The 24,844-nt window shown below is 34.2% G+C and overlaps 1 protein-coding gene across 1 annotated transcript in view; it reads right to left on the bottom strand.

The window, feature by feature from the left end:
- The window catches only part of LOC149786297 (WD repeat and coiled-coil-containing protein-like), a 127,661-nt gene that overhangs the window by 92,047 nt on the left and 10,770 nt on the right, over nucleotides 1-24,844 (bottom strand). The window contains exon 2 of the mRNA XM_089976681.1: nucleotides 7,076-7,193. Coding sequence (XP_089832807.1) covers nucleotides 7,076-7,193 — 118 coding nt within the window. The remainder of the gene's footprint in view (nucleotides 1-7,075; nucleotides 7,194-24,844) is intronic.

Here is a 24,844-nt window from a genome sequence, read left to right as displayed (position 1 = left end):
TGTGTATTTTTAAATGAAGTGCGCATGCAAACTGAGTTTTTCACTCTTCATTAATGTAAAAAAAAATCCTTTTGTAGTCCAAAAGATGTAATGACCTGTCATGCAACTCAATAACTGTTATATGTACATGTATATTTAAGAGCAACAAGTATATGTTTATGTGTATATGTACATACAAGTATATCTGCATGTTTATGTGTATGTGCATACAAGTAGATCTGTATGTTTATGTGCATGTACATACAAGTAGATCTGTATGTTTATGTGTATATGTACATACAAGTAGATCTGTATGTTTATGTATATGTACATACAAGTAGATCTGTATGTTTATGTGTATATGTACATACAAGTAGATCTGTATGTTTATGTGTATATGTACATACAAGTAGATCTGTATGTTTATGTGTATGTACATACAAGTAGATCTGTATGTTTATGTGTATATGTACATACAAGTAGATCTGTATGTTTATGTGTATGTACATACAAGTAGATCTGTATGTTTATGTGTATGTACATACAAGTAGATCTGCATGTTTATGTGTATGTACATACAAGTAGATCTGTATGTTTATGTGTATGTACATACAAGTAGATCTGCATGTTTATGTGTATGTACATACAAGTAGATCTGTATGTTTATGTGTATGTACATACAAGTAGATCTGCATATTTGTGTATATGTACATACAAGTAGATCTGCATGTTTATGTGTATATGTACATACAAGTAGATCTGTATGTTTATGTGTATATGTACATACAAGTAGATCTGTATGTTTATGTGTATATGTACATACAAGTAGATCTGTATGTTTATGTGTATGTACATACAAGTAGATCTGCATGTTTATGTGTATATGTACATACAAGTAGATCTGTATATTTGTGCATATGTACATACAAGTAGATCTGTATGTTTATGTGCATGTACATACAAGTAGATCTGTATGTTTATGTGTATGTACATACAAGTAGATCTGTATATTTGTGTATATGTACATACAAGTAGATCTGCATGTTTATGTGCATATGTATACAAGTAGATCTGTATGTTTATGTGTATATGTACATACAAGTAGATCTGCATGTTTATGTGTATGTACATACAAGTAGATCTGCATGTTTATGTGTATGTACATACAAGTAGATCTGTATGTTTATGTGTATGTACATACAAGTAGATCTGTATATTTGTGTATATGTACATACAAGTAGATCTGCATGTTTATGTGTATATGTACATACAAGTAGATCTGTATGTTTATGTGTATATGTACATACAAGTAGATCTGTATGTTTATGTGTATATGTACATACAAGTAGATCTGCATGTTTATGTGTATATGTACATACAAGTAGATCTGTATATTTGTGTATATGTACATACAAGTAGATCTGTATGTTTATGTGCATGTACATACAAGTAGATCTGTATGTTTATGTGTATGTACATACAAGTAGATCTGTATGTTTATGTGTATATGTACATACAAGTAGATCTGTATGTTTATGTGTATATGTACATACAAGTAGATCTGTATGTTTATGTGTATATGTACATACAAGTAGATCTGCATGTTTATGTGTATGTACATACAAGTAGATCTGTATATTTGTGTATATGTACATACAAGTAGATCTGTATGTTTATGTGTATATGTACATACAAGTAGATCTGTATGTTTATGTGCATGTACATACAAGTAGATCTGTATGTTTATGTGTATATGTACATACAAGTAGATCTGTATGTTTATGTATATGTACATACAAGTAGATCTGTATGTTTATGTGTATATGTACATACAAGTAGATCTGCATGTTTATGTGTATATGTACATACAAGTAGATATGTATGTTTATGTGCATGTACATACAAGTAGATCTGCATGTTTATGTGTATGTACATACAAGTAGATCTGTATGTTTATGTGTATATGTACATACAAGTAGATCTGTATGTTTATGTGTATGTACATACAAGTAGATCTGTATGTTTATGTGTATGTACATACAAGTAGATCTGTATGTTTATGTGTATATGTACATACAAGTAGATCTGCATGTTCATGTGTATATGTACATACAAGTAGATCTGCATGTTTATGTGTATATGTACATACAAGTAGATCTGTATGTTTATGTGTATATGTACATACAAGTAGATCTGTATGTTTATGTGTATGTACATACAAGTAGATCTGTATGTTTATGTGTATGTACATACAAGTAGATCTGTATGTTTATGTGTATATGTACATACAAGTAGATCTGTATGTTTATGTGTATGTACATACAAGTAGATCTGTATGTTTATGTGTATGTACATACAAGTAGATCTGCATGTTTATGTGTATGTACATACAAGTAGATCTGTATGTTTATGTGTATGTACATACAAGTAGATCTGCATGTTTATGTGCATGTACATACAAGTAGATCTGTATGTTTATGTGTATGTACATACAAGTAGATCTGCATGTTTATGTGTATATGTACATACAAGTAGATCTGTATGTTTATGTGTATGTACATACAAGTAGATCTGCATGTTTATGTGCATGTACATACAAGTAGATCTGTATGTTTATGTGTATGTACATACAAGTAGATCTGTATGTTTATGTATATGTACATACAAGTAGATCTGTATGTTTATGTGTATATGTACATACAAGTAGATCTGTATGTTTATGTGTATGTACATACAAGTAGATCTGCATGTTTATGTGTATATGTACATACAAGTAGATCTGTATGTTTATGTGTATGTACATACAAGTAGATCTGCATGTTTATGTGTATATGTACATACAAGTAGATCTGTATGTTTATGTGTATATGTACATACAAGTAGATCTGTATGTTTATGTGTATATGTACATACAAGTAGATCTGCATGTTTATGTGTATGTACATACAAGTAGATCTGCATGTTTATGTGTATATGTACATACAAGTAGATCTGTATGTTTATGTGTATGTACATACAAGTAGATCTGCATGTTTATGTGTATATGTACATACAAGTAGATCTGTATGTTTATGTGTATATGTACATACAAGTAGATCTGTACGTTTATGTGTATATGTACATACAAGTAGATCTGCATGTTTATGTGTATGTCCATACAAGTAGATCTGCATGTTTATGTGTATATGTACATACAAGTAGATCTGTATGTTTATGTGTATGTACATACAAGTAGATCTGCATGTTTATGTGTATATGTACATACAAGTAGATCTGTATGTTTATGTGTATATGTACATACAAGTAGATCTGTATGTTTATGTGTATATGTACATACAAGTAGATCTGCATGTTTATGTGTATGTACATACAAGTAGATCTGCATGTTTATGTGTATATGTACATACAAGTAGATCTGTATGTTTATGTGTATGTACATACAAGTAGATCTGCATGTTTATGTGCATGTACATACAAGTAGATCTGTATGTTTATGTGTATGTACATACAAGTAGATCTGCATGTTTATGTGCATGTACATACAAGTAGATCTGTATGTTTATGTGTATGTACATACAAGTAGATCTGTATGTTTATGTGTATATGTACATACAAGTAGATCTGTATGTTTATGTGTATATGTACATACAAGTAGATCTGTATGTTTATGTGTATGTACATACAAGTAGATCTGTATGTTTATGTGTATGTACATACAAGTAGATCTGTATGTTTATGTGTATATGTACATACAAGTAGATCTGTATGTTTATGTGTATGTACATACAAGTAGATCTGCATGTTTATGTGTATATGTACATACAAGTAGATCTGTATGTTTATGTGTATGTACATACAAGTAGATCTGTATGTTTATGTGTATATGTACATACAAGTAGATCTGTATGTTTATGTGTATGTACATACAAGTAGATCTGCATGTTTATGTGTATATGTACATACAAGTAGATCTGTATGTTTATGTGTATGTACATACAAGTAGATCTGTATGTTTGTGTATATGTACATACAAGTAGATCTGCATGTTTATGTGCATGTACATACAAGTAGATCTGTATGTTTATGTGTATGTACATACAAGTAGATCTGCATGTTTATGTGCATATGTATACAAGTAGATCTGTATGTTTATGTGTATATGTACATACAAGTAGATCTGTATGTTTATGTGTATATGTACATACAAGTAGATCTGTATGTTTATGTGTATGTACATACAAGTAGATCTGTATGTTTATGTGTATGTACATACAAGTAGATCTGTATGTTTATGTGTATATGTACATACAAGTAGATCTGTATGTTTATGTGTATGTACATACAAGTAGATCTGCATGTTTATGTGTATATGTACATACAAGTAGATCTGTATGTTTATGTGTATGTACATACAAGTAGATCTGTATGTTTATGTGTATATGTACATACAAGTAGATCTGTATGTTTATGTGTATGTACATACAAGTAGATCTGCATGTTTATGTGTATATGTACATACAAGTAGATCTGTATGTTTATGTGTATATGTACATACAAGTAGATCTGTATGTTTATGTGTATGTACATACAAGTAGATCTGTATGTTTATGTGTATGTACATACAAGTAGATCTGTATGTTTATGTGTATATGTATACAAGTAGATCTGCATGTTTATGTGTATGTACATACAAGTAGATCTGCATGTTTATGTGCATGTGCATACAAGTAGATCTGTATGTTTATGTATATGTACATACAAGTAGATCTGTATGTTTATGTGTATATGTACATACAAGTAGATCTGTATGTTTATGTGTATGTACATACAAGTAGATCTGCATGTTTATGTGTATATGTACATACAAGTAGATCTGCATGTTTATGTGCATGTACATACAAGTAGATCTGTATGTTTATGTGTATGTACATACAAGTAGATCTGTATGTTTATGTGTATGTACATGAATGCAAATGCATATATGTGTATGTGCCTGAATGCAAATTGTATAGGCATGTGTATAAACACGTGTTTCTCTACAGTTACATTACCACTGTAGTCACTGAATGCAATGTGATGTCCAGTCTTAAGGTATTTATGACTTCACCTCAAAGCAGAGCTCGATATTTAGCTGATGTTTATTGAATTTATTTAGTATACAGCTTTAACATTGTATCAGGTATTTGTTTCAACTTTAAAACCACTACATCACTTCCCCAGCCATGTGCCAAATTAACCAGCAAATTATCTGAATGATATTATTATGATGTCATGTAGAACATGATATTATTATGATGTCTTGTAGAATATGATGTAATACAGGTATCAGGTAGGAAGAGGGCTAATTTAAGTTATCAGAACTTGTGCCCAATCCCACTGTACCTATTATGTCCATAAAATACATTAATAAACAAAAGACCTGTACAATTCAAACAAATTACTCTAACTGTATTGCTTTCATCAGTCGTGGAGAAACATTTACTGAATATAGAGTAGAGATCCTGAGGGACTAATTTCTGATGAAAAATAACAACAGGGGATACCAAGACTGATGGAAAATAACAACAGGGGATGCTAAGACTGATGGAAAATAACAGGGGATACTAAGACTGATGAAAAATAACAACAGGGAATGCTAAGACTGATGGAAAATAACAACAGGGGGTACTAAGACTGATGGAAATTAACAACAGGGGATACTAAGACTGTTGTAAAATAACAACAGAGGATACTAAGACTGATGAAAAATAACAACAGGGGATACTAAGACTATATGATGGAAAATAACAACAGAGGATACTAAGACTGAAGAAAAATAACAACAGGTGATACTACGACTGATGGAAAATAACAATAGGGATACTAAGACTGATGAAAAATAACAACAGGGGATACTAAGACTGTTGAAAAATAACAATAGGGATACTAAGACAGATGAAACATAACAACAGGAAATACAAAGACTGAAGAAAAATAACAACAGGGGATACTAAGACAATTGAATAGGATCATCTTAACTGGTGTTGATGTTCATTATTGTATATGATATTCATTAATGGAAGAAAATTATTTGGATTATAAATCCACTCCAGCATTTGAAAAATACGTTTCATCTTTATTACTGTCATGGTAAAGATGCTAGTCTAAAAGATAAAAATGTTACTCACTCAGAATTTTATTCCAACTGCTAGGAAAAGTTTTCCAATTTTTGTATGATTTCACAGCAATCCAAAACATGGCCAGTAATAACCACATCCACCATTAGATATTATGGTTCTAATGATATCTGTACCTGACCATCAATAAACATGAAGACCATGAAAGCTTGACAATGCTCATCTGGTTTACATTGCCCAGAATGAAAAACTTTGTACCGATACAACTGATCATTTAGTAGGGGTAGCAAAAACAAGATTTTCAACATGGCAGATCAGCAATTTTTTTTTAATTTTGAACCAATACAATAGACATAATAAAGAGTCTTCAAATGAAAACCCCATGTTGATATCACCATTTGTTCAGGAGGAGTAGTGATAAGATTTACAAAATGGTTGCTGTTGTGGCCATATTGGATGTCTGAGTGACAAAACTTTCATGCAGGACCAACTAAATATTAAGCTGAATGTGTGTGTAAACAGAACATCTGCATCTAAACATCCATAAAACTAGAAAAAGCTTGCATAATCAGGTCATCTACAGGTGCTGAACACATAAGCATGTGTGCCAATAGCATCAGCCCCAGTCAAACAGTTTGTGTATTTGTGCTGACTTGGCATAAACCACAAGTCCCAAAAATAGATTTTAAAAAAAAAGAAATGTGCAGAAACTGCTTTAATGGTATGAAAATGTAACCAACAATCTACATACATATACACATGCACAGAAATACTCCTTATGAATTCAAGTTAACTACGTCACATGTTTTCTGAAATTAGGTTAACAAATAGTCTAGAAAGTAAAGAACAAAACTAAATAAAACAACAAAAAATTGTTCTAATGGTGAAAATACATCTAATCAGGCCATCTACACATGCAAAGGACCAAATCTTAGACACCAGAGCTGTGATCAGTTGGGGCATAAAAATAAGGTACTTACACAAATTCTCCTAGTTTGACTGCTCTTTTATTTTCCACTTGCCCTTGATTAAGACCAAGAGGTACCAAATATATTGCTCTACCATCTGCCCAAACCAACCCATGCTCAGGATGTATGGCTGCAAGACAAAATTGATAACATCAATAGTAACAGTTGTATACAGTATTAACTGGTTTATTATTTCATATGAAATCAGATAGTCAAGTTAAATGATTTCTACTTTTTGTCAGCCTTGGTGATAAAGACTGTGTGGTGATTTGCCATGATATGCCATGCAGTTGATTTTATTTTCTGTTTATTTTTCTGTGTGATTACTGTATTCACAAACTGTACTGATCATTTTCCACCCATGCTGGTGTAGTATCCACTGAGGAACACCCCACCACAAAATGAGACCTTCAGGACTTACAGGTGGTGTCAGGCCTAACTACTCTGTACTGTTGGGTAATAGACACATGATATATGACCCATGATCTCCTTTAAAAATCTAAAGGTTCTGCACAAACTAGCCTGATAGAATATACTCCGGAAGCAGAGTCAAGTAAAAGTTGTAGTACCTGGTTAGAGATGTACAGGTAGACAGACCTGTTGCAAGTTTGCAAGGGATGAAATAGCACCCTGGGCAAGCATAGCCTTTGGTGACCCCACTCAAGAAAAATCACTGCTCTTGATTTTCCTTGAAGTATAAGGTCATGCACCTTCCCCTAGTGTGTGACACTTGATTAAGTCACACAATATATGAAGGGTTGTTGTTGTTGTTGTTGTAGGGTTTAGCGCCATTTTTCAGCACAAGATAGGCTATAGATGGCGGCCAGTATTACTGGTGGAGGAAGAACCCTGGAAAACTCAGGGAAAAATCCACTGACCCACGAGAAGCTACTGGCAGACTTTCCCACATACCCATGCTAGCCGAGCCTTGGACTCGAACCCATGCAGACAGAGGTGAGATGGCAGTGATCCGGAACGGTGAGCACTGTAGACCACTCTGCCACTCGGGGCCACTAATTTATGAAGGGTACTTATGGCATTCCTTTGAAAATGTTCCACTATGACATATCATGTAACCACTGAACTGGACAAACACCACAAAGGCATGATCCACTATCATATGTCATAATGTAACCACTAAAGATAAACACCACAAAGGCATGATCCACTATCTCATGTCAGCATATAACCAATGAAGAAGATAAACACCACCAAGACAGGATCCACTATCACATGTCATCATGTAACCACAGAACAAAATAAACACCACCAAGACAGGACAGTACCTATGCTTACATTACCTAATAAAATAGCTCCATTAAGTCCTTAATCACATTAATCATGATGGTGTAGTGATGGAGACTTCTGACACTTTCACATTTCCCGATTCCAGTGATCTAGCATTTTGAGTTAGTTTTATTGTATTTCTTCACTGATTTTAACCAAATTTAAAAAAAATAAACACCTTAGGTGCAATAGGGCCTGAGCCAGAAATCCACCATTTGGATTCTTTCATTTTCAATAAAATATTCATCAGTATGTACATGTAAGTACAGTAACAATATAAAAAGGACAAATATGGCAGGTTTATAGCCCTGTTCAAGTAGTTCAAGAACATTACACAAATGTAGAACAGCAAACATTAGGCATACCATAAATTTATTCCTTATCTCTAATGCTGCAAAAATAAAATGTTACACAATCTCAATATTCTCTGTCAAAATAAAATGTTACCCAAACTCAATATTGTCAATATAAAAAGCTACCCAATCTCAATATTACCTGTCAAAATAAAATGTTACCCAATCTCAATATTCTGTCAAAATAAAATGTTACCCAATCTCAATATTCTGTCAAAACAAAATGTTACCCAATCTCAATATTCTGTCAAAACAAAATGTTACCCAATCTCAATATTCTGTCAAAATATAATGTTACCCAATCTCAATATTCTGTCAAAATAAAATGTTACCCAATTTCAATATTCTGTCAATATAAAAAGCTACCCAATCTCAATATTACCTGTCAAATTAAAATGTTACCCAATCTCAATATTCTGTCGAAATAAAATGTTACCCAATCTCAATATTCAGTCAAAACAAAATGTTACACAATCTCAATATTCTGTCAAAATAAAATGTTACACAATCTCAATATTCTGTCAATATAAAAAGCTACCCAATCTCAATATTACCTGTCAAAATAAAATGTTACCCAATCTCAATATTCTGTCAAAATAAAATGTTACCCAATCTCAATATTCTGTCAAAATAAAATGTTAGCCAATCTCAATATTCTGTCAATATAAAAAGCTACCCAATCTCAATATTACCTGTCAAAATGAAATGTTACCCAATCTCAATATTCTGTCAAAATAAAATGTTACCCAATCTCAATATTCTGTCAAAATAAAATGTTACCCGATCTCAATATTACCTGTCAAAATAAAATGTTACCCAATCTCAATATTCTGTCAAAATAAAATGTTACCCAATCTCAATATTCTGTCAAAATAAAATGTTACCCAATCTCAATATTCCATCAAAACAAAATGTTACCCAATCTCAATATTCTGTCAATATAAAAAGCTACCCAATCTCAATATTCTGTCAAAATAAAATGTTACCCAATCTTAATATTCTGTCAAAATAAAATGTTACCCAATCTCAATATTCTGTCAATATAAAAAGCTACCCAATCTCAATATTACCTGTCAAAATAAAATGTTACCCAATCTCAATATTCTGTCAAATTAAAATGTTACCCAATCTCAATATTCTGTCAAAATAAAATGTTACCCAATTTCAATATTCTGTCAATATAAAAAGCTACCCAATCTCAATATTACCTGCCAAAATAAAATGTTACCCAATCTCAATATTCTGTAAAAATAAAATGTTACCCAATCTCAATATTCTGTCAATATAAAAAGCTACCCAATCTCAATATTACCTGTCAAAATAAAATGTTACCCAATCTCAATATTCTGTCAAAATAAAATGTTACCAAATCTCAATATTCTGTCAAAATAAAATGTTACCCAATCTCAATATTCTGTCAAAACAAAATGTTACACAATCTCAATATTCTGTCAAAATAAAATGCTACCCAATCTCAATATTCAGTCAAAACAAAATGTTACCCAATCTCAATATTCTGTCAATATAAAAAGCTACCCAATCTCAATATTCTGTCAAAATAAAATAATACATAAAGCTTCTATTTAGATTAAAAAGATGAACAAAGAAACACTGTTTGTCTCATTATGAGAAATTGCTGAAGGTTGAGTGGGTGAAAATGACAGTCTTATATTTTGATCAAGGACAGAATACTGCAGTTGAAGGTAATTTTTCTTTTAAACACACACACACACACACATATATATATATATATATATATATATATATATATATATATATATATATATATATATATATATATATATATATATTCCAGGATAAACTGATAAAATTATTCCATAAATCAAACAAACATTTAAAAACTACAAGAATTATTTAGTTTTACACAGCACGAAAGGTAACTACAGTCCATCTATTTCTGTCACTTAATTAAGCCTCAGTGTGTTTCAATTAAATAAGACTGAGTGTTCTCTGCTTTCTCTGCAAGCTTATCTGCAGTATCATAAAGTAATTGTACATCCTTTTTCATAGTAAAAGTCATATAGGCCATATATGTGTTCAACACTTATTTCAGTAATGAGTGTCATTTTTTCAGAATTTGATTGTTCATATTTTTATATGGCAATTATTCACTTTATCTGGATCCTCATATATCAATATTCTTTTGGAAGTTCATTATTAACATGTTCAAGAAGTGCATACAACAAAATGATCATCAAAAGACATGGACATTTTTAAACAAAACCAACCTAAAAGTGGATCTAGTACAATCTAGATTGAATGTTGTGCACTGTGATGTCACAATGAAAGCTTTCCATGGTAATAAACAAATTCAAATTGCCCTATATTGTGATTAGACTTGATGTACTCTTTCTTGACCCAGTATAGTACCTGGCCACCTTTGTAAAGGTCCATAGTGATCACAATTTTCATCTGGAAGTTTCTTGATGGCAGTTAAGATGCAGGTCATTCAGTCATCAGGATTGAATAGACTTTGGATAAACAAATTAGTATTACATTTTTAAACAACAATTTCAATGTTTATGCACCTACTGGACCTGTATAACTATTAACTTTAGTTTTATCTTCTTTGCTTTCCAACATTCCAGTTAGCAAATTCATCATTTCTGTTCCATTTCAATTTTTCCTTTATCTCTTTTGATATCATCTGCTCCAAATGTGCCCTGTATCTGAATCATGCACTTGCAAATACTACGAGCATGAAACTTTTAACTGTGATATTCCGTAGTCTTCCAGTGCAATGGAAATTGATGACTGTGCATGCATACAAATTAGGCACATGTGCAAAAGTCTTAGTTACCAGACTCGACCATGGCAGCCAATGTAATATGATGATTGTTGTAGAATCAATCACTGCAAAGTTACAGTGAAAAAATGATGTATTTTCTCTAACCAATTTTTATCTCAGCTTTTTAATATCATTCCTGGACATTTTTCAAGGCGGTTTCCAAGATATTTTCGTTGCATTCAAATTCAGTTGGATTCCAGAACCTCTTTAAAAAATCAGGAGGGCACAGGAACCCTGCCCAAACTAAGACCATTTCCCAGTTAGGATGGAAACCATGGTAGCTTACTTGATTGAGCATCAGACACCCAAGAGTCGAGGATTTGATTACCCACCCTGGTCAGCCAAGGTTAGCTGCCAATGAACTTCCTCTTCATGATACAGCCAACACAGTGCATTAAAGCCAACAAACCAACCTGATTAAGATTTATATCCAGTCCAAATACTGATCTGAATGGGCAGGTCTTACTACAGTACTTTTGTAAAATATGAATCCAACTGCCCTCAAGACACACCCAGATCTTCAGCAGCATGATGCATGAGTAGATCAGGCTATACACTTTTCACTTGATATCAAAGATATCAAAGACGGGATTCATTTTCATTCACTATGCAATACGATCATCTTACTGGTCATTGGCCTGGTCACCCTCATTGCAGAATACCATATCTTTATTGCTGAATGGGAGATACTGGCTTATTTTTTTATCAAAACCAATTAAATTGATAAATTAATGGATAAAATTATGATTAAACTTCAGATTTTATATAATGATAATAAATATACAAAAATGATATGCAGTTTTGTAATTATTTTGATTCATTTAAAACTGCCTGTAACATTTTCCATATATTTTGCTGTGACGTCATCCTGGCTGACTGTGAAAAGCCTAATATAGAGAGTAAAAATTATGTGATGGCAGATCCAAGTCTTAGTCTCACTCAACCAGACTCTTATGTATCCACCACATAAGGGTCTGGTAAAATGCTTGATCACTTTTACAGAGAGAAGGCAGATCAAACTTTGAAGAAGCAATGCATTTCTCTCTATTTTAAATTGTATCCAAACAAGCTTTCTGCACTCATTACACAATAATTCTCCTCTTTCTTAAAAGGATATCATGTAGCATCACCTTGCAAACATGTATCAAGGCAGAAGTAAATTCCAATTTCAGAGCTACAGCTGAGGTTTGAATAAGATCAATACGGGTCTATGCTGTTGGTAGAGGTTTTGGTTGAACAAGAAAAATCAGGGTTGATTTCTGCTAGCAGAGGCTTGGCTGAAAAAGACCAATCAGTCTATACTATTCATAGATGTTTGGCTGAACAAGATCAATCAAGGTCCATGCTGATGGTAGAGATTTGGGTTGAACACGACCAAGAAGAGTCTATGCTGTCAGTCCTCTACTGGTGGAGCATTGTTCTAATCAGGGTCGATGCTGTTGGTCGGAGCACAATGGTACATACATCCGACTGAACACAACTTAAGGTGGAAGTATACTCACAAGTAGCCAATCAATTCACAGCAGGTTTTGTGATATCCAAAAAAAATAGGCCCAAGTGGGTCTGAGATTGCTCACCTGGCTGATATCTACCTAACAGCCAATTTCAAGACTACTGGGCCAGTAAATCTGGATCTGGAGAATGTTTTCTGTTCAAATTTTTTCCAGTGCTGCTGACTGCATAAGTCATGAAAACATTTATTTCCAGGTTTCTCTATTTTTGTATCTTCACATATATCTGATGACTTATCCAAGCCATTTTTCAAAATTATTTAAATGATTTGACTATATTAATGAGGGCCACCTTGTGGACCTAATTTTAACAGGAAGCCCCATAAAATTAAAAAAAAATATCCTTATAAAAACATGGTCATTCCTGCTTGCACGCATTTATGAATAAAAACTATTCAGATTCTCCAAAGTTCCAAAGTATGTGCATCATTGAAAAGCTGACACGCAAGCAGACAGCTCATCCATTTTCATTTTGACAGATATGTATTCCTTTCTCAATTACATCAGTTTTTTTTTAAACTGGGAAATAGCTGTTTGGAGATTTGAGAATACATACTGGTAATGACCAATAAACACAATTTGCGCTTTGAATAAAAGGTCTGAGAACTTTCTTCCTATGTATGCTTGGGGTCAAAAGGTCAAACTGGAAATGCTAGATTATATTTTCTACAGATGAACTGAATCTCGATTTTTATGACTGTATTTCTGCTTTTTTTCGACAAAGGAATGTAGTTTTAATAATGTTCAATATTCCATTTCATGCTTCTTATTGCAAGGGAACATAATATTAATAGTATTTAATTTCTATTCCATGCTTATTGACAAGGGAATGTAGTTTTAATAGTGTTCAATACAGGTAAAACCCTTTACAATGCGATTTGTTATAACATAATTCTGCTTATAATGTGATACATTATAACACGATTCTGCTTATAATGGGATGGCAGTATGGCTCCTATATTTTAATTTACGATGACCTCTCTTTTTAACATCCTAAATAAATGCTCTTGGAAAAGCCGATCATTCGTATCCCTTTATGCCTGATGAAACCTGGTGAACAAAACAAATGATATATGATCAAGAGGTTAGTTAAAACTGATGACATTGAAATTTCAATGTATATTTTCTATGGGGATGTTTTTTAACACGATCACACTTATATTGTGATTTTTTTCTTTGGACCCATCTTCACTAGCTAAGGTTCCTATAACCCTATCTACACCTTGGCATATGGAGTAGATATTTCTGAGCTTCAAGTCTGTGAATTTCATTGGACGCAGCAGCAAGCAACATCATCCAATCAAAATTAAGTTGTTCAAATTTAAACACTGTTCCTATGTGATAAAGACAATGGGAGCACACAACTTGAATAGGCTGATAAATAAGCAATTTTCCAGTGTCTGTGTTTGCACAAATACCTTTCACTCAAATACACCTGCAATGGCTTCCCTCTGGAACACAGCCATACTTTCGATGTTAAACTCCCAAAGTATCCTTTTCAGGTCAACTGCAACGACCCTTTTTCAGTGGATCTACAATACACCACGCTATTGGTTAGTTGGCATTACATAGTATGGGAGGCAGTACATGAAATCCAATAGATGTCACTGGACAATGCACCAATACAGCTGTTTGATCTGCCAAGATGTAGATAGGGTTATCGGAACATTGGCTATTGAAGATGCTTTAGACCCGAAGCAATGTGTTACAACGGGTTTTACCAGTATTCTATTTCATGTTTCTTGCTGACGAGGGAATGTAGTTTTAATTGTGTTCAATATTCTATTTCATGCTTATTGTTGACAAGGAATGTAGTTTTAATTGTCTTCAATATACTATTCCATGCTTATTGACAAAGGAATGTAGTTTTAATAGTGTTCAATATTCTATTCCATGCTTATTGACACAGGAATGTAGTTTTAATCGTGTTCAATATTCTATTTTGTCTGCTTGCTAAATATGCTTCAAAATACTGTCCTTTATAAACAGAACAAAACTTTAAATAAGATACAAAACTCAAGATGCCATATAATCATTGAGCACTTTTATTCTAATAATATCTGTAAGGGTTAATACAGAATTATTATAATGCAGCCTGAATTTATATTAATATGTTAGATGTTGTTTTGCGGGTTTAACGCCAGTTCTCAGCGCATAAAAGACTATACATAGTGACCAGTATAGCTAGTGGAGAAAGACCCCTTGTAAGAACAACTGATCCACAGGAACCTACTAGCTAGCTTTCTCACCCACACACACTGACCAAGCGCAAGATTTGAAACCATGCAGACAGAGAGGTGAGATAACAGTGATCTGCAGCGGTGAGCACTTTAGACCACTGAGCCAACCTGGGGCTCCTTTATGTTAGATGAATAAAGTGACATGTTTGTTGGCTCAGTCTCAAGATTGATCTATACAAAAAAAGAAAAATATAAAATTCTTAAAGTATAGGTTCAAATATTATTATAAAAAACTGCATTAAGCTAGAAACAATAGGAATGTCTCTCATGGTACATAACCAAGTGAGTTTGCATCAGGGTAGAAGTCAATACTACACTAATTTCAGGGTGGTCAGTACTGACTTTTAGTTGATTTAGGATACAATCATGCCTGTGAAACATGATGCATTATTTTCTGTGCCTTATCTGATCTATGACTCAAACCACTCACTTTAATGACTTAAAATGTTACTCATTCAGTTTTATGATGCATGACCAAACAGCAGTTATTTTAAATCTGGAGATAAATCATCCATGAAACATCCACTACATGCATACTGCAAATAGTTACGAATATTGTCTTTACAATTAAAAGACTCTTACACAAAATTAATGGCATATCAGACATACTGTGACCAGTATGTGTATGTCCTGATAGGCATTGTGTCATACATCTTATGGTGTTCAACCAATGAAATATCTGCAGCCATGGGGCCATCACAATCCTGGGTGTGGACTAATTTATGCCGGATTGCAATGAGTCATACATATTTTAGTGTTTAACAAATCTTTTGTTTGGTGTATGTTTGTGATTTGGAATTTTAACGTAGCTTTAACAATATTTAAGTCATATTGATACGATGTCTGCAGTGTAGCAGTTTATAGTTATGTCTAGCACTAAGGCATACTGCCGCATACATGTGGCATCATGTTCCACCCAGTCACGTTATCCTGACACCAAGCCAACCAGTCCTAACACTAACCTCTTAATGCTGAGCGCCAAGTGAGGCAGCAGCTGGTACTATTTTTTAAAAAGTTTTTTGTATGACTCAAAACTGCAACCTCCCACATCCGAGGCAGATGCTCTAACCACTTAGGCCACTGAAGCAGTCAGTCTTTTGTCTGGAGTCTTGGGCTGTCACAATGCTAGGTTCTGGAGCCTTGGGCTGTCACAATGCTGGGTAAAAGCTACTTTATCTGCAATGCAGGTAGCCCAATGTCTTACTACACATTATGTATATAACCTGATATGCAATGCGTCATGCATATGATAGTGTTCAACCAGTCTTGCATCTCCAGGAACCCTAGGGACATCATGTCTGGTGTGGGCTACTTTATCTTGAATCCAGATAGCCCATTGCTTTACTATACAGTATGTGCATGATCTGACATGCAATGCGGCTTACATTTTATACAAGTGTTAGCCAAATTTGTATCTGTAGCCCTGGATACATCATAATGCTGGGTATGGACTACTTTATGTTGAATTCATACAGCACAGCGTGTTATTATACAATATGTTGCAGCTGTTGTTGTGGGTTTAATGCCATTTTTCTGCACACCATAGTCTATACATGGCAGCCGGTGTAACTGATGGAGGAAGACACCCCCAAACCTGGTACGAAGCATTAACTCACAGGAAACAAATGGCAAATTTTCTCATATATCCAGAATGACTGAGATAGAGACTCGAACCCATGAGGACAGACATGAGATGGTAGTTACTGGTAAAGGTGAGTGCTTCAGACCACTTGGCTACCGGGGCCCTCTATACAGTGTGTGTATGATCTGACTGTGTGTGGGCAACTTTGTGTTGAATTCAGGTAGCCCAGTGTGTCACTACACATGATGCATATCATCTGATGTTCAGTGCGCCATACATAGTGTAGTGTTCAAACAGTTATATCTGTAGCACTTGGGGCCACCACAGTAACAGCTGTGGGCTACTTTATTTAAAATACAGGTAGCCAAGTGTGTCACTACACATGATGCATATCATCTGATGTTTAGTGTGTCATACACAGTATAGTGTTCAAACAGTTATATCTGTAGCACTTGGGGCCACCACAGTAACAGCTGTGGGCTACTTTATTTAAAATACAGGTAGCCCAGTGTGTCACTACACATGATGCATATCATCTGATGTTCAGTGTGTCATACACAGTATAGTGTTCAAACAGTTATATCTGTAGCACTTGGGGCCACCACAGTAACATCTGTGGGCTACTTTATTTAAAATCCAGGTAGCCCAGTGTGTCACTACACATGATGCATATCATCTGATGTTCAGTGTGTCATACACAGTATAGTGTTCAAACAGTTATATCTGTAGCACTGGGGCCATCACAATAACAGCTGTGGGCTACTTTATTTAAAATACAGGTAGCCCAGTGTGTCACTACACATGATGCATATCATCTGATGTTCAGTGTGTCATACACAGTATAGTGTTCAAACAGTTATATCTGTAGCACTGGGGCCATCACAATAACAGCTGTGGGCTACTTTATTTAAAATACAGGTAGCCCAGTGTGTCACTACACATGATGCATATCATCTGATGTTCAGTGTATCATACACAGTATAGTGTTCAAACAGTTATATCTGTAGCACTGGGGCCATCACAATAACAGCTGTGGGCTACTTTATTTAAAATCCAGGTAGCCCAGTGTGTCACTACACATGATGCATATCATCTGATGTTCAGTGTGTCATACACAGTATAGTGTTCAAACAGTTATATCTGTAGCACTGGGGCCATCACAATAACAGCTGTGGGCTACTTTATTTAAAATCCAGGTAGCTCAGTGTGTTATTATATTATATCATGGCTTCACTCATCCAGTTATAAAATTCAACAAGGTTGTGCAATGTTTCAAGTCAATGTTAGGCTGTGATTCGAGGTGAGATGTGACCTTGAAGGTATGAATTTTACATGTACACAGCTCTAAGTCACTTACACAATTACATCTGGAAAAACATGAGTTAATTATAGTCAGAAGATGAACACTAACTGTAGTGCTGTGGAAAAAGTAACTGTATTTATGTAAGATTTCACTTTCATACTAAATATATGTACCTTTATAAATTTTCAATAATTTGAGAAAGAAATCCTAAATACAGGTCAGTCACCGCCTTAGCAATGCTTTCTTATACCCATGATTTTAAGCTACAGTACTCCATCACTGATAGATACCTCAGTATAAGGCAGTCTTTTTGACAATGTTGATATTGTCAAGGATTCCATTTACATTTTACACAAAATAACTCAATATAATGCAGTCTAACATATATTATTATGGCTCCCATGAAAAACATAACAGTGAGGGAGTATGATAACAGCATACTTTCTGAAGGCAAATTAAGTGATATTAGATCTGGATGTACTTCATTTACATGTTATATATGTGAGATATGGCACACTACTTTCATGTTACAGAGTTATACAAAAAACTGATATAATTTGTTTTCATTAATTAAAATATGAGAAATAATATTTCTGATAATAAACTACTTAAACTGAAGCAATTTTAAAATTTTAAAAAATCTGATAGCCTGACAAGGTTACCAGGAAAAAGACCCCTGTAGCTCAAATTAGACTGAGTAGCTCAATTATTCAAAAACTTAAATTATATCTTGAATATGAAACTTACCTGTTACCTTAAGGACTTTTTTCCTGGTTAAGAGCCAGTTACTATTACATTAAATATTTGTACTGTTGGCATATCATGTAAAGTCCCAATGGACTACATACATTAGAATCCTAACAGATGATCTACAATTGAATTCCAATGGACTTAAACATACATTGGAACCTCCAAATGGACCACCTACATCAAAATCCCAATCAACAACCTTAATTAGAATCTCAACGGACTACCTACATTAGAATCCCAACAGACGACCTACATTGAATCTCAAGAAACAACCTGCATTAGAATTCTAACAGATGACCTTATTATATTATAATCCCAATTAATTAATTATGTTAGAATCCCAGTGGGCTACCTACATTAGAATGGAATACTTTAGATTCAACAAAAGTAACCTAGAAAATATATTGCGGGACTTGGACATAACTATCAGGTACTGGATGCAGTGTCATAAAAAAGAGTGATAATAAAACACACAGGCCTAGGACAAGAAGCTTTTGAAAAATTACTTCAGCTATGTAAAACTGTGTGTGCCCTGGACAGTGTTATGCACTGTTTCCAAAACTGAACAAGCCAATTACCTGGGCAAGAAGATTCTAAAAGAAGCAAAGCTTATAACTCTTGCAGACTTGCTTACATACATTATCTGGACTTCCCAACCATTAAATAAAGTACTGCAGTTTGTCATAAAACAGAATGAGGTTAATCTTGCCATTGAAATAAAGCAATAATTTGTACTCACTACATTTTTGTCTATGCCAACAACACCAATATCAGAAAAGTGATACATAGATCTCCCACTTCACAGCCAAGACATAAAACATTGATGTGCCAATAAACTTTCATGCAACTTGCCCACGTTTTTTACAGACTCCCACCCCCAATAATTCCTATTTTGAGATGGCTTTCCATGCATCCTCAGTGCATGAGTAGTGGGTACATTTTGGAATTATCATCCCAAAAACTGTAGTGGAACCTTCAACAGGATACACAAAGGAGGTAGTTTTTTTGAGGGTGTTTACAACATGTCCAGTGGATAGTCTGGCTGGGTGTAAAAGTATGGATGTATGTGACATCAACATGGCAATAGATGTCAATCAATACTAGGAGACAAGTTAACAGACAAGAAACAATGCAACTGCATACACACAAGACTGGTCTATTCAATGACTAGGACATTTATCCAATTCCTTGTATTATTAGGTGAACTTTCAGTTGGCTATAGTCAAAACTCCTTTTTATCTGTCATGAAATCGTCAAGTTTAGGATCTTCTTTTGAGTTCTAATTAGGCTAATGTTAATAATTTCAGATATTATTGAAGGATTAATAACAACAATAATAATATTAATAATAATAATAACAAACATTTATTCAAAGTGGGTACAACTCTGTGATGTGATTTTGATTTTTAACGTAGCTTTAACAATGTTTCAGTCATGTCGCTACTATGTCTGCAATGTGCCAGTTTAGTGATGTCTATGTAGCACTGGGGCAAAAACTCTTAATGCTGAATGCCAAGCAAGGCAGATGTTAGTACCATTTTTGTAAGTCTCTGGTATGACTAGGCTGGGAATTGAACCCATGACCTCCCGCATCCGAGGCGGACGCTCTAACCACTAGACCACCGGAGCAGTTACAACTCTTTTAATTACTAGGTACTTGATGATACATATATAACTAGTTGTAGACAGGAACATAAAAACAATAAGGTGGAGTTCTGGCCAATAAAAAATATAAAACACTTGCCCTTTTAATTAATGAAGTATATTTACTGATAGCTGTAATATTGTGCTCTAGATAAAGACTGTCAGATTTTATTTTACTTTAACAGGTAAATGCATCCAGTTATTATGCAATTATGCAATAGTTTTTATGGGTTTCTGTCTTTGTGTGTGTGATATCAAGTTTTACTGTAGCTTTAACAATTTTTTCAGTCAGGTCACTACAATATCTGCAGTTTAGCAGTTTATAGTGATGTCTAGCACTGGGGCATTACGCCGCACGCATGTAGCATCATGTCCCACCCAGTCACATTATCCTGACACCTGACCAACCAGTCCTTATACTAACTTCTTAATGCTGAATGCCAAAACAAGGCAGCTGTTAGTATCATTTTTATAAGTCTTTGGTATGACTTGGCTGGGGTTCGAACCTGTGACCTCCCCATCTGAGGTGGATGCTCTAACCAATTAGGCCACCAGAGCGGTTTATATTTATATGGGTTTCTCTTATGATTCATTATATGAACAATTGTTAAAACCATATTTTAAGTATAGTGACTTGAATTTGTTTCCATATTGTGGTGTGACTAGTGCCAATGATATAACCATCCACTGCATCAAATGAGCTATCTCTGTACAGAAGATTACACATAATGTGGCCACCACAACACAGGGCTATGATCTGACACACAATAGGTCATGCATATTATATGGTGTTCAACCTATCTTGCATCTAGACCTTATGGCCACCATAATGCTGGGTGTGGGCTACTTTTGTCTAAATCTAAGTAGCCCACTGAGTTACTAAAAGTCTATTCAAATACCATTCAGTGCATTAACTATACAAGTATTTCAAAAGAAGAATAATTATGAATGCTCAATAAGTAATCTTGTAGATTACAATCTCCCCAGTGAGTCACTGAACTGAAAACTAGGGCTATTAAGTTTATTTTCCCAGTCAACAAATAATTTTAATATCTTCTGGATCCAGTCATATATACAGCAAGTGTTAGGCAATGTTCACTCAATATCAGGATGTGGATCACTGTGTGTGTACGCATGTGTGATTTGGATTTTTAATGTAGTTTTATATTTTTTTCAGTCACATCGCTATGCAGTGTGGCAATTTATAGTGATGACTAGCTAAGGTGCATCACGCTGCATGATGATCCACCCAGTCAAATTGTCCTGACACCAGGGTGACCAGTCCTAACTCTAACCTCTTAATGCTGAGTGCCAATTAGCAAGGCAGCTGACTAGGCCTGGGTTAAAACCGGCGACCTCCATCTTTATTCATGCAAAATTAAACATTTTCAATAATTTGATTAAGAAATCCTTCACATTATATACAAGTCAAATGATTACTTGCCTTAGCAATGTCTTTTTCTACCTATGATTTTAAGCTTCACTACTCTCTCACTATATGGTGCCCTACTATAAGGCAGTATCCTCAATAAAGTTGCATTAGTCAAGGATTCCATTATACATTCTCAGTTATACAATACACAGAATACCTCAATATAATGCAACCTTACCAACAAAGTGATCCATTATAATAGCTCTAATGAAGAACATAACAGTGAAAGGGTACTATAACAACATACACTCTGAAGGCAAATTATGTGATATTAGATTTATATCTACTTTGTTCGCATGATATATATGGGAAATATGGTACACTACATTCATGTAACTGAAATCTAATTTTAAAAAATTGACAATTTGTTTTCATTAATCTTAAAACATTAGAAATAATATTTCTGATAATAAACTACACTTAAGATATAATAATTTCAAAAATCAGATAGCGTGACAAGGTTATCAGGATAAAGACCCACCGTACCTCAGATTAGATTTAGATATAATAATTTCAAAAATCAGATAGCCTGACAAGGTTGCCAGGATAAAGACACACCGTACCTCAGATTAGATTTAGAACTCCTGAATATTTAAAAACTTAAATTATATCTTGAATATGAAACTTATCTTTTACCTTAAGGACTTTTTTCCTGGTTAACAGCCAGTTACTGTTACATTAAATACTTGTTATATTTAGCATATCATGTAGAGTCCCAATGAACTACCTATATTAAAACACCCACCCACCCACCCACCCCCAGTCAATTGGACTACCTACATTAGAATCCCACCGGACTACTTACATGACAACTCCAATAGACTATCTACATCAGAATCCCAATGGACTACTTACATGACAACTCCAATAGACTATCTACATCAGAATCCCAATGGACCTACATTAGAACTTCAATCGACTATCTATGTTAGAATGCTAGTAGGCTACCTACTATTAGAATGGGAAACTTTTGATTCAACAAATGTAACCCAGAAAATATATGTTAGAACTTGGTGGACATAACTAGTAATATCAGACACTGGATGTTCATGAAGCTTCTAAAATAGCAAAGCCAATCACATATTTAGACCTTTTTATTTTACATTCTTTGGACTTACCAACCATTCGGAAATTACTGTAGCGTGAGATGTCATAAAACTGAATCCAACTAATCTTGCCATTGAAATAAAGCCATAATTTGCAAATATAATAATTCTGTCTATGCCAACACCACCACCATCAGAAAAATAATACATATGTCTCCCACTTCACAGCCAAGACACGAAACATTGCTGCACCAATAAACTTTCATTAACTTGTCCATATTTTTAAAGACACTCACACCCAATAATTCCAATTTTGAGATGGCTTTTCAGGCATCCTCAGTGCAAAGGCAGAAGGCCAATCTTGGAATGTTCATCCCTAAAATGGTAGTGGAACCTTCAACAGGATATACAGAGGAGAGGTACAGTCTTTTATGTGTGTTTACATGTCCAGTGGATGGTCTGGCTGGGTGTCAAAGTAGGAATGTATGTGACATCAACATGGTGATAGATGTCAATCAATACTAGGAGACAATGTTCAAACAGACAAGAAACAATGCAACAGCATACACACAAGACTGTATATTCAATGAATAGGACATTTTTACATCCAGTTCCTCATACTATGAGGTGAACTTTCAGTTGGCTTTGGTCAAAACTCCTCTTTATCTGTCATGAAATCGTCAAGTCTAAGATCTTGTTTTGAGTACTAACAGGCTATAGACTTAAGTAATAATTTCAGATATTATTGAAGTGTTATTTGATAATAATGATAATAATAATAATAATAATAATAATAAAAATCCTTTTTTCATCAAAGTGGGTACAATTCATAATGATAATTACTTGGTACTTTATGTTAAATATATGAACTAGCTGTAGATAGGAACATAAAAACAATAAGGTGGAGATGAGGTCAATTAAAAACATCAAACACCTGGGATGATAACAATAAGATCTAATTAATGAAGTATTAACTATGGCAACAATTAGTAACAAATGTAATATCCTGCTTGAAATTTTGTACCACATTCAGATTTTTTAAAACTTCCATATGTAAATAATCTACCATAGTTAATATGCAAAAATGCAACAGTTAATATGGGTTTCTCATATAATTAGTTACATGTATAATCGTTAAAACCATGTTTTAAGTATAGTGAATTGAATATGTTTTCATGTTGTGATCTGACTATTGCAAATGACATGATCTTCACTGCATCCAATGAAGCTGTCCCTGTACTTAAGATAACATATAACGTGGCACCACAACAAAGGGTGTGGGGGCCCTGAGTGGCTGAGTGGTCTAAAGCATTCACCATTGCGAATCACTGCCATCTCACCTCTGTCTGTGTGGGTTTGAGCCTCCGGCTCAGCCAATGTGGGTACGTGAGAAAGCCTGCCAGTAGCTCTGATGGGTCGGTGGTACTTTCCCGAGTTCTTCCTCCACCATTGATACTGGCCACCGTGTATAGCCTGTCTTGTGCTGAATAAATGGCATTAAACCCAACAACAACAACATCAAAGGGTGTGGGCTATGATCTGACATGCAATGGGTTGTATATAAAATGTTCAACCAATCATGTATCTTCAGCCTTAGGGCTGCCATAATGCTGGGCGTGGGTTACTTTAGGCTAAATCCAGGTAGCCCAATGTGTTACTACATGATATCATGGCTTCACTCAAATATTATCCAGTACATTAACTATACAAGAATTTCAAAAAGGAGAATAATTATGAGTGACTTAAAATGAATATTATAGATAACAATCTCATATTCAAGAGCCTTTCCTGAGTGGGCCACTGAATTTATACACTGGGCTACCA

The sequence above is a fragment of the Sinohyriopsis cumingii genome, chromosome 12, assembly GCF_028554795.1.
Source record: "Sinohyriopsis cumingii isolate HCF-2022 chromosome 12, ASM2855479v2, whole genome shotgun sequence".
NCBI classification, from domain to species: Eukaryota; Metazoa; Mollusca; class Bivalvia; order Unionida; family Unionidae; genus Sinohyriopsis; species Sinohyriopsis cumingii.
Note: the sequence above shows the minus strand (reverse complement) of the source record. Positions and strands in the feature narration are given on the sequence as shown.